Genomic DNA, 14,863 nt, shown 5'->3' on the forward strand with positions numbered 1-14,863 from the left:
CAGTTGGTAAGCTATAGTATAGGCCCGGGTACACGGGGCAGTACCCTAGTGGTATACTCGATGGTAGGATTACTTTGCGGCATATCTCTTTCTACCTTCTTGGTAAGCGGGGGCTGATTTCTAATCCAGGTGTCGCCTCAATTGCCTCGAAAAGCTATAAGAACACCGGAAAGATCCAAGCATATTCCCATCATCATCACCACCATCATCAGCAGTTTCAATCACCACAACTGCCTTATCTTTCACCTCTTTCACCTCCTTCCCAACCAATCTTCATATATCAACGTATCAACCTTCACAATGTCTCCTCGTCTAGCATGGATCGGCCTCGGCAACATGGGTCGAGTACGTCACTCCTAATGTAAACCCATATAGCCTCAAACTAACCCAACGCAGGGAATGGCCTCCAATCTCGCCGCTAAGGGCCCCCAAACCACCCCCCTGATCATCTACAACCGCACCGCCGCGCGGGCCGAAGCCTTCGTCAAGGCCACCCCCAACACCACCGTCTCCACCTCCCTCGCCGACACCGTCACCAAGGCGGACATCATCTTCACCTGCGTCAGCGACGACGCCGCCATCACCTCCCTGGTCACCTCTGCCCTGGCCACCGACGTCAAGAACAAGCTCTTCGTCGACTGCTCCACCGTGCACCCGGACACGACCGCCAGCGTGCACCAGCAGCTTACCGCCGCGGGCGCGCGCTTCGTCGCGAGCCCCGTCTTCGGCGCGCCCGCCATGGCCGCCGCCGGCCAGGTCATCTGCGTGCTGGCCGGTGCGCCCGCGGACGTCGAGGCCGTCAAGCCCTACACGACCGGGGTGATCGCCAAGTCGTTCCTGGACTTCTCGGGCAGCGCGCCCGCCAAGGCCTCGCAGCTGAAGGTGCTGGGCAACACCTTCGTCATCGGCATGGTCGAGTCCATCGCCGAGGGGCTGGTCGTCGCCGAGAAGACCGGCCTGGGCACCGACGCGCTCATGCAGTTCTTCGAGAACGTGTTCCCTGGCCCCTACGTCGCGTACGCCAACCGCATGCGCACGGGAGACTACTACAAGCGCGAGGAGCCGCTGTTCGGCATCGATCTGGTCCGCAAAGACGCCAGACACGCCTTGGATATGGCCCGTACCGCGGGCGCCACGATGCGGGGCGTCGAGTTGGCCGACAAGTACATGGAGAAGGTGCAGGAGAAGCAGGGCGAGAAGGGCGACTTGGCGGGTATCTATGGCGCCGTCAGACAGGAGGGTGGCTTGGAGTTTGAGAACTAGGTTCTCGGTCGTGCTTGGATGATTCCTGTTTGGACTGCTGCGTTATATGTCTAGCCTAAATAATACTTTTGAATTTCCTGGATGATAATTATTTCCTTGTCGAGGGAAAGGCAAGTTACTTAACTCATGGTGTGCCACCCTCGTATCGCCGCCCACTTGGTGCTCCAGCCACTGAGGCCTCTACGAGCTCAAGAGGAAGTCTTGCACTTTTGCACAGCGGTAGTGGGGAATGGGGAAATCCTAAATTGCCGACCCCGTGGCATCCATTGCATATTGCTACCGCCGACGCGATCGCTCGGTCTACTGTTGTGGAATCTGCCGGATTGGGAGCTCTTGACGAAGCCGTGCTTGAATCGATCTCGACATATTCTGCAACCACTATGTAGAAATCGGCCTATCCATTGGAGTAGAGTATTTGCATTCGAAAGTACGACTATAGGGATTAAAGAAAGTGACGCAGGAGTAAAGAAGGGAGGTATACATACCAAGCGAGCGAAGGCGGCGGGATGACAACCCTATGTCTGGATATGCCGCGTTTGAATTAACCTAACCCCGTGGCCCAATGGACTTAATGATTAAGATTGTATGCTAATATTAATTATCCAATAAGCCAGAAAATGAGAGACAGCATGAGGAAAGAAAGACAGACCCCCTCCAGGCCGGGAGGCAGTCCGACTGGCGTACCAGTATGCATAGCGCAAACCTAGGCGTAAGCATGGGGAGTAAGATTGAAGACTCAGGTGACCCGGCCTTATAGTTGTGCCAGTGAAGACTCCCCCACTAAGTTAAATGTTTTATCCAAGATTAGTCTCGTGAACGAGCAGGATACCTCCCGTCAGTAGGGTCTACATGAATGGTCTATAGCATTTTGATTTTGGAGTGGTCTTGAGAACATAAGAGAGCACACCAGCACTCCAGATATGGCGAAGTTTCTGCAAGTTCAGTACTGAAGGAAGGGACTAACCCGCCAGTCACAACTTTGAAAATTTCTCAAGAAGCACGTCCTACAATTACTTGGAACAATTACAAATGTCGAGGCCGAAGACCTCTGGGCATGACCATCTCGTGACGAATAAGCTTTGGAATTGCACCCCTCCTCAGTTCCAAGCCTCAAGCCACACCCGCAGATCGAGTCGGATCATCCGCGTGCCACTGGACGCCTTAGCCCGCCTAAATGCCCGAGCTTCCAGGATCGATCCAACCAGCTGGTCAGGTTGGCTGCATCGGCATACGATCCGTGCTATTTTTGGGACTATGCCATGCAGGTCTTAAACTCAACCCCGAGACTGCCACCATTCGGTGCAAGATTGCTTACTGTTGTACAACGTCAGGTTTCTGAGCTCACAGCTGAGGCCTAAATATAGTGTCTACGTCTGAGACCTTTTCACTATTCATGGTATAGAGACTTCGGTGATGGTCGAGAAGATGCTATATAAACATGATCCTGCTCGGATCATACCCCTTCCTCAATCCCAATAACTCAGTAAACCCGCAACAGAAGCCAGAAAACATCTTACTCCACGCACATCCTTAGGCATCATTTTTATAGAGTCCATCCTCAACGACCAGAATGAGAACCGCTTTCCTCTCCGCCCTCTCCCTCCTCACCCTCAGCGCCGCAGCCTTCAATGTCTCCGTCACCTTCCACGGCGCAACCGAGGACGAGTCTTACTCCCTCCTCTTTCCTACAGACACCACTGCTGTGCAGATCGGTTCGTGCTCCCTGTCTCTGTTTCAGATGTTTCCATTTGCGTCGTTCACTTGCCTGTTGCCGTTCACTCCTCTTTTGGGTTTGGAAAACAGGATCATTGATAAGACTCGACCCGTGCAGACAACCCCATGATCGTGTACAGCATCTCCTCCCCGGGCGGCGGCTTCTGCACCTTTGTGGGGGCGGAAGGCGAGGATGTGGTAATCTTTGCCGAGGACGAGGAGACTTTGATGATTCCGCAGGCGATGAAGTGGGGTAGTTGTGATAACAACTGAGAGCTGGCTGAACAGAGCCAGAACTGCCAGACGGGGCTTTTTTCCCAGGTGACAGATGCAGGAATGGGTTGATTGTCATAAGCCCTCTTTATTGTACAAGTCGTGAAGCGAGGATGAGAATTTCACACTCCTTTGATACAAACACTTTATAGTAGCCAAGAGACAAATCCCTTTGTTGCCTGATGAGACTTTCCAGATTTGCTTATCTGCCTGCAATCCTGCAACACTATGAGTTCTCGATCAAAGATAAAGAGTTCAGGGTTCAACGCCTCAAAACCCTGCAAACCGATAGCTTCAACCCTAAACCCGGCTGGTTAATAAACAGCCCCTGTGCTACTCCTCTCCACTACCGTGAGTTTCCCCGATCATCCTTCACACGGTAGACCCAAATCACCCCATCCCTCACAAGAGAAACACATCAAACACCTGTTAACTATTATCACAATGGGTCAAGTACATACCACAGCCACAGCCGGAACCGGAGCGGAAACCTGGCAGACCGAGTTCGAGGGCCACCCGATCACCGTGCACACGAACACCCTCCTCGCAAAGGGCCACGGCACGGGGAACGGCAACCCGACGTTTCACGTCACCGGGGACGCGACCGTGCACATCAGCGTGAACGTGAACGGGAGCGTAATCCCAGGCCCCAAGGTCCTGCGCTTCGACCTGCCTCCCGATCTCGCCGACCCGTGGGGGTTCGCGGCGCGCTTCCTGCAGCACGAGTGGCGCACGCAGCGGCAGAATCACCCCCACACCTACCCGCCGGAGATGCTCTTCGCGGGCATCGCGACGTGCCCCCAGCGCCAACGCGCGCGCTTCTTCTACGAGGCCTCGCCGGCCCACCACGGCCCCCCGCTGCTCTGGACGTCCCGGACCGGCCAGACCGAGTTCCCGGCCCCTTCGGCGGCGGATGGGTTCTCCTTCGTGCGGGACATCTTGACGTTCAGGATGGATCTCCTCTCCAAGCAGGGGGGGGCCGGGGGCGGATGCGGCGGCCAGGTGGGACGACGGTCTCGGCCAGGACCTCTTCGACTTAGTGGAGAGGCTGAAAGATCGGTTTCTGGTTGACATGCCGGTTAGGTTGGCAGGGGGTGGTCTCCGTCGTCGCGGTTGCAGGGTAGCTGGCTGAGCTCGTTGTGCCTTCTTTTTCTTTTTCTACTCTTGTTGGTGTAAGAGGTTATCTTCAACCAGTCGGCAAGCCCATTCAAATTCGATCAATCCAGAATTCTACGATCTTAAATAATCCTTCCTTCTTCTTTCTGCGTTTCAAAAACAGGATTACTGATAACATCAAGTTATACAAGTAATTTTAAATTTAACATACAGTATCTTCTCTTCATATAGCGGCTTCTATGCTTTTGTAGAGGTAGAGTGCACGAATAGAGTCATGGTTATTTCTCACCGAAAATAAAATAAGTTAAACAATTCCGCAGGCATAAGCAGGGTAGTCGTGATAATACCGAGCATTGGACTATTGGTCGAGTTCTGCTATTGTTCACCTAGCCGGCAGCGTGAGTGGGGCGCAGAGGAAATGTGGATGGGAAGCTGAGTTGATTCTAGCGGTGGTTATTTTGAGGGATACTGGAATTTCTTTTGGTCCTGATGAAGTTTGATATCCACACTCTGTATTGATACTACTTCATTTAGCTAGTCAGAAATACATTGCTGTCGCTTAAGGAAGAAATGGACGCTCCCAAATCTCCTTCCTATCAAGAAGAAAGCACAACAGATTATCGGATATACAGGACTGAACAAAGCCCAATATGTCCTTTCACGCTCTCAGACGGATTACCAGAGCTAGGACCGCTAGACTGGGATCTCTTACTTGGTAACAGATAGAGGCATAGTTTAATTGCCATCAGCTCCTCATTATACATTAAGCGGGTATCGTCAATCCACAGTACTCTGGTCCAAAGACTTGACGGTAGCACCAAGATAAAGCGCTTTGTTGTCCGATATACTGAAATCTTCATATCTCTTACAGTCTTTGTTTCTAACACCTCTTATCATGAAATCCTCCCGCTATCATTCCTTCTCTGTATGCCCTCAATGAAGTCAGTTCTTTATCCTATTTACGCAATTGAAGATCTACCCCCCAAGCTGGCAAAGAGGGTGACTTCTGCTGGCTTATAAATACCTCGTTTCCCCTCCCCCTTCTGCACTGAATACTTTTTGAGATCATCCCTTACACTGCAACTCCAGGCATCCATCCTCACCCGGAAAACACAAGCCAAAAGCTTTAGCCGATACACACCCACACCCACACCAAATGGATCTAGCAGCACTCGCCGCCGGCGTCGGAGTCGAGACGTGGCAGACGGAATTTGAAGGCCACACAATCTCGATCCACACGGCCAAGGACACTCTGACGGCCGCCCGCGGTCTCCAGACCAGCCAGGCCGCCCCGGGGACCCGACGCCAGCTACCCCCAATCCTCAGCTTCAACGTTCCCGCCGATCTGGCTGACGGCGATCCATGGGGCTTCGCGGCGCGCTTCCTCCAGCACGAGTGGCGCACCCAGCGGCAGAACCACACGTGCCCGCCGGAGCCGATCCTCGCGGGCGTGGCGACGTTCGACCCGCTGCAAAAGGCGCGGTTCTTCCACGAAGCGTCGCCCGACCCTCAGGGCCCGCCAGTGCTCTGGACCGGGAGGAATGGCCAGACGGAGTTCCCGACGGCTTCTTCGCCGGCGGATGTCGCGTTCGTGCAGATTATCCTGGATTTCATGATGGATCTGCTCTCCGAGAATCGCTAGGGGAGTGATGACCACCACACCTGGACGTGATGGCAATCCTCAAAGATCCCACCTCTATTCCATCATGAGGTGGGATGCACGCTGGGGAACGGGTTACAGTAGCCCTGGCTGCAATTGTGGCTAGGTGTCCGTACTTTATTTCTTATACTCGGCAGTGGAAGAGATTATCTTCTCTTACTTCCTAAGAAGAAAGATTTGAATGAAAAAAGAAGAATTGAACAATAACAATCACAAGAATTATTATGCATCAAACATGCTTCACGTACACGACTGAGCATCCAGCTGGGTTCATATGGACCGTGATCGTGACTCAGCTATCGTATCCGTAACATCAGCTTTCACTTTACTCGAGAATAAACTCAAACACCGACCATTTCATCTAGATACTCTGCGAGTGTATACACCACATGCTCACGCACGAAGGAACTCCGAAAGACGCAATTATCCGCACCCTCCCAGGGCTACTCACATCATGTGATGCTGCCTCGCTGCGCATCCGGAGAAGCCCTAAGCCGAGCGAGCACTACCGCTGACGGGCTCTTAAGTCTTACCACGCTCCGTAAGATCAATTCCCATTTGGTTTCTGAATTCCCGAGCGTGACTGGATGGCGCAATTTCATGACAACAATCCAGCTCAAGCCTGATTCCCTGATTCCCTGAGCGTTTCATAGCTGCGGAGGAATGAGTAGTGAGAGAACGAAGAGTAGACAAACGCCGTCCCGACAGACTTTGTTCATCCAATGCTGCTGCCGTCTGACGATGACCCACTGGATCCTGAATAAGCTTTATTGTGACTAGGACAACGATAACACGTCCAATTTGGTGACTGGAACCTTTCTGGATAATCTATGTACAGTATATAATACTGTAGGACTCGTAGGTATCTATTACCCTGTGCTGACAACCGGGCGGTATGGCCGGTTTTGCTCTATACTGCGAGGAAGAATCAAAGGACTAATGAACAGATCCTTCCGCCCACTCCACAGAGCGTTCAACAACCAAGCTTTCAAACATGGTAGGTTCGCTCCGGGTCTGTAGGAAAGTCATCTTGCCCCCAACCTGCCTCTTCCACTTCCCCTTGCCTCCCACCCAAAGGTTAGGGCGAAGGTCAAGGCCTTTGCGGAGCTGCCCGCCGACAACGGTCGCGTATCGCCTCTGGTGGAGAGGATCCGGTCATCCGGAGCGTTCCACATTCTGTATTGAATCTGAGATGACCCGCCATGCTGCTGCTACTGCTGCTGCTGTCGTTGCCGGGCGGCCAGGAAGAGCTTCACCCGCGCCCGCAGATGGTGATAGATGTCCACGTGCAGCGCGATCTGGAAGAGCGCCAAGTCAGATAGACGATCGACCGCCCACCCCATGCCTTCCAGCCACGCGTCTTGAAACTCAGGGAGGTCGTCGTCGTCGATGAACTGCCGACTATTCGACCGGGTCTGTTGTCGCCGCCGCCGCAGCAGCTGCTACTGCTCCTGATAAACCCGCGCCGACGGCAATCTTCTCCCCGGCCTCGTCAGAGCCCTCATCCTCCCCAAAGCGAGGGTTGATCCTGATCCGCACCTTGCGCAGGTGCGGCAACGTGGCCGCCAGCGCACGCCAGACGCGCGTGTAGTCGGCGCGGCCGCGCGGGCTTGCGTGCGGGAAGCGAATGCTGTCCAGTACAGCTCCCAGCGCAAGGTGGGCCGGCGGATGAGCGCGGGTGCCCCCGCGTGGGGTCTGCCGCGCGAACGCTCGATGTACGCCAGCCGACACGTGCGCATCGGCGCGCGATCCATTCAGGTATCGCACTCTTTCTCCGCGGAGCGGGGTTTCTCGACGTTCGCAGGGTCCACGGATATAGGTACAAGTGTCATTGACGATAATGTTCCAGAGGGAGAACCAGCCGTGCTGGAGGGTCCGCCATCGTTGCGCGGAGTCGTCCCACCAGTTGGAGTAGTGCGGCAAGCGGCGGCCGAAGAGCCAGCCGTAGTGCTGGAGATGGGTTTCTGCGGGGAGACGCGGCAAGAAGGGGCTGGTGGTCTGCGGGTGAGGGGGTCGTGGTGCTGAGGTAGGGGTCTGTGCTGCGCGGGTTGCTTGGCAGGGTGTCTTTGGTATTTCCGTGTCTCTTGTTGATCATCATCGTCAGCTCTAGTGGTTGCTTTGGAGGCCAGCTGACTTCGCTCTTCCAGCCACTTTGTCACTCCTTGCATGGTGGGCTTGTTTTACGCTGTCGGGTGGAGAACTGGTTGGTCCCTTTACAACGGGAAGCTGGGGCTGCGTACCGCTAGTTACCCTCGTTAGTAGTCTGTACAATTACGGAAGACCATTGCGGCCACTCGGCAAATGGAAATCTGCCGGCAGAATACAGGCTACCCGATTCCAAAAAAGTAGCAGAATTTTGTATGTAATGAGGGCCAGGATTAATTTGTATATTTTCCGGATTCGGCTTAGCTTAGTTTTTAATTAATTAGAATATACTATTTAAAAAATAGATCTGCTTTTTTATAAATTAGAAGCTTTTATTAGTCAGTACCGGACCCGGTTTTATATAGATAGATTCTAAGACTATTCTTTTATTTTATTTTTTAAATATAAGATTTTATTAACTAGACCACCGGATTATATATTACTAAAATAACTCCGAATTATATTAATATAAAGTCTAATCGGCCTTAACTCGGTGGCTTTCCAGTCGGGCTTAGGTTTAATTATCCAGCCTCTTTCTAATTGGGTTATATAATACTTAATATTGCAAGCGGATAGGCTTGCAGACAGGCTTACAGACTGGACTATAAATATACTTAATATTATAAGTAAGCAGGCAAGTAAATAGACTCGCAGGCAGAACCACAAACATACTTAATATTATAAGCAAGTAGACAGGCTCGCAGGCAGGCTTGCAAGCAGATAGACTTACAGATAGGAATATAAATATACTTAATATTACAAGCAAGCGGGCTCGCAGGCAGGCTTGTAGATAGGATTACAAATATACTTAATATTACAAGCGAGCAGGCTCGCAGGCAGGCTTACAGACAGGACTATGAATATACTTAATATTATAAGTAAACAGACTTACAGGCAGGCTTATAGATAAAGCCATAAACATATTTAATATTACAAGTGAGTGGGCTCGCGGGTAGATTCGCAGACAGGCTTGCAGACAGACTTATATATATACTTTTAATATTATAAGTATATATAGAATATATAATATGATTTATCTAAACTTATCTAAACTCGCCTAAACTTACCCGGCCAATCAGCTGCTTAATATTGCGAGTAGTATTTATAATAACGTTCTTAATATCGTAAGCGCGCTTGTATATAAAATATATAATTTGAATTATCTGAATTTATTTAAACTTGTTTAAACTTATCCGGCTAATTAACAGCTTTATATTATAAGTAATATTTATAAGAATACTTTTAATATTGCAAGCAGGCTTATATACAGAATATATAATCTAATTTATTTAAATTTATTTAAATTTATCTGAACTTGCTCGGTCTATTAGTAGTTTAATATTATAAATAAATTTATATATATAAATATTTTTAATATTACTCTTAAAGAATTGCGACTTGCTTTTTTACTGCCCGAAATAGCAGCAACTAATACTGAAAATAGTATTTTTCTAGTAACTATCTTATACTATACTCCCGTATTCTCTGTGTATATACTTATTAAGTATATTTGTTTTTATCTAAAAAAACTTTTTTAAAGAGTGCTTTAGCTTTTATTTTTTCTTATTACTAAAATTTTTTAAACTATTAATTATTACTACTATTTATGCTTTATTTTATATATATATTAAAGATGGCCTTCTTTAAGTCTTTTTAGTCTGATATTAGTTATTATCTAGTTATAATAGCTATAAATACTACTTTTCTGTTTTATATTTTCTAATTTTTTTATTAGTTTTAATAAAACTTCGGATTTTATAATCTTTTTCTGAATTTTATTATCTTCTATTTTTTTTTATTTTATATTCTTGTATTTCTGCTTTTTAAATCTTTATCTTATCTCGAGCTTTATTTAGTAAAAATTTTAATAATATTTCAGAAAAAGTTTTGTTCTACTTTTTAAATTAGTACTAGTAAAATATCGAATATATCTACTGTTACCGAAGATAATTTATTTTATATTTCTAAAATAGATACTAAATTTGCGGATTTAAAATATTTTTTATTAAGATATTAAAAAGCTATATATAGAAAGACTAGTATTAATACTAATATTAAAATAAATTTTATAAATTATTTTTTATTATCTGCTAAAAATATATATATATTAACTATAGAACAGCTGCACCGTACTTATTATAAAAATCCGGCTGATAATATCGATAAGAATTTTACTAATATATTAGAAAATTATAAAAAGTTTTTTAATACTAAGATTTAGAAATTTCGGCTGAAGAACTATTAAATATGGTAAATAACTTCTAGTTTAAATCTATTTTTAAAAGTTTTATTTATTACTAGTAGTTTTTATCTGATTTACTATTATAAACAGATATTATTAAATAAATATAATTAAACTATCAGCTGATTTAAAATAGAAGAATACAGAAAAAGTTTTATAATAGATAATATTAAATAATATATATTTATTTCTTAATTTTTATTTTAAGTTGAAATATAATTCTAACAGTTACTATTTTAAAAATTATAAAAAAATAAGTACTATTTAAGCAGACTGAAAGTACTTTCGGATTTACTATATATAAGTTACTAAACATAAGATAAGCAAAAAAATAAATAAAATTATTTATATAGTAAGCTGTTTTTAGATCTAATAATAATAGTTATAAGATTTAATCTGATATTTAATATTATCGAACAGAATTTAAAATACTTAATTAATAAATACAGACTTGATAAACAGCTATAGAAGAATATTCCAGTCTATATTAAAAATATAATTTTTTTAAATAAAATTATTTTTCAGACCCGCGAAAAGTAATTTTATCTAGAATTTTAAAAAATAAATCTATATTTTTATAATATTATAGAACTGTTTACTATTAATTAGAAATATATAGTTTTAAGTCTGTAGTTTAAGTATTTTTAGATTATTTTTTAATAAGATTTATATAAAGATTTTTTTATATTAATAATTGAACTTAAATCTAAAATTATAAAGAATCTTAAAATAGTAAAACTATATAAAGCTTTTTATTTTAAATATCTTTTTTATATTTATATTTAGTATTTTTTATCTTGAAGAAAGCTAATCTTTTATAATAATATATTTATTTTATCTGAAATTATATATAGTATATTATTTATTTTTAGTTTATATATTTTATTTTTTAATATCTTATTTTATACCCGTGCTTTTACGGCGCTAGAATTAAAATTAATAGATAATTTTTAAAAGCTTTTAGTTAAGAATAATTAATAGAAAATGCTACTTTCTCTAAAACCTAAAATAAATAATTATTATATTTTTTTAAGAGTTAACTTAGTTAATAGTTAGTTTAATATTCTTTAAAAGATTCTGCTAAATAGTAATATACTATACAGCCAGCTTCGAAGTCTAAATAAAATTTATAAATTTTTTAATCTATTTTTCTTTTATTAGTTTCGGTATAAAGGCGGGTAGCTACTTAATAAAAATAGTATATAGTTTTTTTTATTTATTTTTATACAGATTTAAGAATTAAATATTTAGCTTAAAATTTATTAGTAAGACTTAATATAATATAATTATATTATATATAAGTAATAAAATTTTTATTAAATACTACCGTCCACGCAGATATACTAAATTATAAAAAATTATATATAGTCTAAATCCTAATATAGAGTTTATTTAAGTAGTAATATAAATAAATTACTAAATTAATAAATACTGTTCTTAATATTTTAGTAAATTAGATCAGATATTAATAGAAAAGAATCTAATATTATAAACAGCTGTTTAATAGCAAACTAATTTAAAAATTTAGTATAATTATTTTAATAATTTAATATTAAATATACTGCTGGAGGACTAAAAATAAAAAGTTAAAAATCTATACTAAAATTTACAGAAAAAATAATAAAAATAACTATACTAAGATTTCAGCCAGAAACAGATAGTAATTAATATTAAAAAACAGCTTAATAATAATATAATAAATAATAAATTTATATACAAGATCTTATAGTAGAAGTTTGTTATATTTCCGGAATAAATTCTACTTATTAAGATTTTTTTTATATAGTCTACTTTAAATTTACTAAAGAATAAGTAGATAAAATATAATTAAGCTATTACAACTGTAATCTAATATTATAAATTTTCTAAAAATAGTCTATTTTAGAAAAGACTAAAATATTTTATACCAGCTGAAAATAAAAAGTATATTACTTAACCACCGGCTTATAAATAGAAATCTGGGATTTATTCGAGTATATTAGTTTAAAAAGAATAATCTGCCGCCTTAAATAAATAAATAAAAAAAGATTTAAAGTCTTAAATATATTTTTAGTACTATAAAAAATACTCTGACTACTACAGTCTAAAAAAATATTTTAAGATATTTTATTTATAAAACTATAAATATAACTTCTGTAATAATTTAGAATTTTAGTATATAATATACTTATAAAGATATATAAAAGATATATACCAGCTTTATATATAAAATATCTGTTTTTTTCTATAAAAATTAAGCTAATATTAGATAATATATTTTTCTACTATTCTAAGAGAGTCAAGCAGATATACTCTAAAGCCGGGATAAAATTACTATTTATTCTATTATACTTATTAAGAAATTCTTTTCTATCTAAGACTTATATTAAGTAAAATTAGAAATACTATAAAATTTCGCCTGATCAGGGCTTTAATGCTATTTTATAAGTATAAATTAATACTATTAATATAAAAAGACACAGCGTTAAGATTACTTTTAATATTCTAATATAATTATTAAGAAATATAAAGACAACAACTAGAAAGAACTGTTATCTTTTTTTATAGGATTTCTTAATATAAGAGATAAAAGACTTTCGCAAGATAGCTATTTTTAAAATAAAACTTATATAAATATTTGCTATATTATATAATTTAGAGAAATTAAGCTAGTAAATAGCTAATATATTTAACCAGTTATCCAGCTATAATCTTATAAGATATTTTAGATCTATAAAGCCATCTGTACTAATATAAATTTTAGTTATTTCTTAAAGTATTCTATTTATATATTCTTCTACACTGCTGAGTTTTAGAATATATATAATAATATAATAAATCTTTAGAAGCTTACTAGTAGATAAATTAATAGTTAATTTAGGACTTAAATAAAGTTTTTAAATAACTGAAAATAAAAAATTATATAAATATAGTTTTTATTCGATAGAATCGATTAAATATATATACTTAATAGTAGGATTTTTCTGTTTAAAATATATTTCAAACTCTCCAAACAGCTAATAATAATTATGGGTTAATATTAAAGTATTATAGAAACTATCAATCTCTGGCCCTAAGATAAAAAAATCTATATCCGGATTAAATATATTTAAAATATATAAAGCAGTCTTTTTTAACTTACTCTATACTTATAATTAGAAAGAAACTAAAAATCTAGTTATATTATAAGACTATATACTAATTCTGACTCTTTAAAAAAGATTATTATAAATAAATAGAGAATTATATACACTATTTTAAAATATTTAAATTAGTTACTTTTTTAATTTCTTAAAAATTTTTTATTATTATTTTTATTATTTTTATTCTGTTTAAGCTACTTTTTTACTTTAGCTCTATTAAACTTGCAGGAGATAATACAGTAATAGTAATTATATTTAAAATATTCTTATTATAATTTAAATATATAACTTTTAGTATTTATTAGTATATTTTAATTCGCGGATAATACTATAGATATAGACTATAGTATTTTTATTAATAATATTCTAACTATATTATATTATAAAGTTAGCCTCTTTCAGAATAAATTAAGCTTATAGACAGATATTAACTTATATAATATAAAAAAGTTATCTATTAAATATTCTATAAAGTTGTTAATAGTATTTATAGCTGTATTTTTATTTTTTAAACTTTATAATAAAAAATTATAAAAGTAGATAAAAATTTAACAGAAATCCAAATCTATTCTATATTCTTCTTCCGATATTATATTTGTGTATATATAAGTAAAGAAGTACTCAAAAAAGATATTCTTATATTAAATATATCTAAATATCTTTTTTATAAAAACTGCTGGTTTGTACCGTTCTTTTAATAAATACTTAAATATATAGTTTATTAATATTTTAAATAAGATTTATGCTATTTAAGTATCTTCCGGTATTAAAAATAGTTTCCGAGGCGGATAAATAAAATCTATTAAAAACAGCTGGTAGCAGTAATATATAATAGCTATTAAAAATCAAGTTAAAAATATTTTTAACTCTGTTTTATAATAAGAATAAAATAAGATTATGTTTAAAAAAAAAGCTTTCGCTATTAATTAACTAGTTATTAAAATAATATTTATTCTAAAGTCCTATAGAAGTATTATCTAAGTATAATTATATAGTACTTTAAGCTAGCCAAGCTAAATACAGAATAAATAAAATATAATTATATCAGACTGCTTATAGCTTATTTATAAATTTTTTTATAAAAAAGTCATAATATTAATAATTTTAGCATTTCTAATATTTAATTCCTAGAATCTTCTAGAATAGCGAGAATAAGTCTTAAAATTAATATACTGTTACTATTCTATATCTAACTAATCTTTTTATTTTTAATAATTTTATTCTACTATATAAAATATAGCTATTTAAATAATCTGTTTATTTATTCTATACTTTCATCTCTATTTTATTAAAAAGGCTAGTACTATCTACAGATATAAAAATAGTAAT

At 39.1% G+C, this 14,863-nt stretch overlaps 5 protein-coding genes across 5 annotated transcripts; 4 read left to right on the forward strand and 1 right to left on the reverse strand.

The window, feature by feature from the left end:
• Positions 1–232: 232 nt before the first annotated feature.
• On the forward strand, positions 233–1,263 carry BO72DRAFT_507797 (NAD(P)-dependent oxidoreductase; the record flags this gene model as incomplete). The annotated part of the gene is made up of 2 exons (XM_040949273.1): positions 233–345; positions 397–1,263. The coding sequence occupies exons 1-2, from the start codon at positions 301–303 to the stop codon at positions 1,261–1,263; spliced, it is 912 nt and encodes a 303-aa protein (XP_040802036.1). The 5' UTR covers positions 233–300.
• A 1,336-nt stretch (positions 1,264–2,599) lies between these two features.
• On the forward strand, positions 2,600–3,514 carry BO72DRAFT_447469 (uncharacterized protein). The gene is made up of 2 exons (XM_040944549.1): positions 2,600–2,975; positions 3,095–3,514. The coding sequence occupies exons 1-2, from the start codon at positions 2,834–2,836 to the stop codon at positions 3,247–3,249; spliced, it is 297 nt and encodes a 98-aa protein (XP_040802037.1). The 5' UTR covers positions 2,600–2,833; the 3' UTR covers positions 3,250–3,514.
• Positions 3,333–4,416, forward strand: BO72DRAFT_83713 (uncharacterized protein). The gene is made up of 2 exons (XM_040950765.1): positions 3,333–3,600; positions 3,704–4,416. The coding sequence occupies exons 1-2, from the start codon at positions 3,432–3,434 to the stop codon at positions 4,318–4,320; spliced, it is 786 nt and encodes a 261-aa protein (XP_040802038.1). The 5' UTR covers positions 3,333–3,431; the 3' UTR covers positions 4,321–4,416.
• Positions 4,417–5,521: 1,105 nt separating this feature from the next.
• BO72DRAFT_495558 (uncharacterized protein) lies at positions 5,522–6,007 on the forward strand (the record flags this gene model as incomplete). Its single annotated transcript, XM_040948551.1, has 1 exon — positions 5,522–6,007. One exon carries the CDS (start codon positions 5,522–5,524, stop codon positions 6,005–6,007), a length of 486 nt encoding a protein of 161 aa, XP_040802039.1.
• Positions 6,008–7,236: 1,229 nt separating this feature from the next.
• BO72DRAFT_495559 (uncharacterized protein) lies at positions 7,237–8,193 on the reverse strand (the record flags this gene model as incomplete). The annotated part of the gene is made up of 3 exons (XM_040948552.1): positions 7,237–7,440; positions 7,496–8,108; positions 8,177–8,193. 3 exons carry the CDS (start codon positions 8,191–8,193, stop codon positions 7,237–7,239), a joined length of 834 nt encoding a protein of 277 aa, XP_040802040.1.
• Between the last annotated feature and the right edge of the window lie 6,670 nt (positions 8,194–14,863).

This window comes from Aspergillus fijiensis, assembly GCF_003184825.1.
Source record: "Aspergillus fijiensis CBS 313.89 unplaced genomic scaffold BO72scaffold_19, whole genome shotgun sequence".
Taxonomy (NCBI): Eukaryota; Fungi; Ascomycota; class Eurotiomycetes; order Eurotiales; family Aspergillaceae; genus Aspergillus; species Aspergillus fijiensis.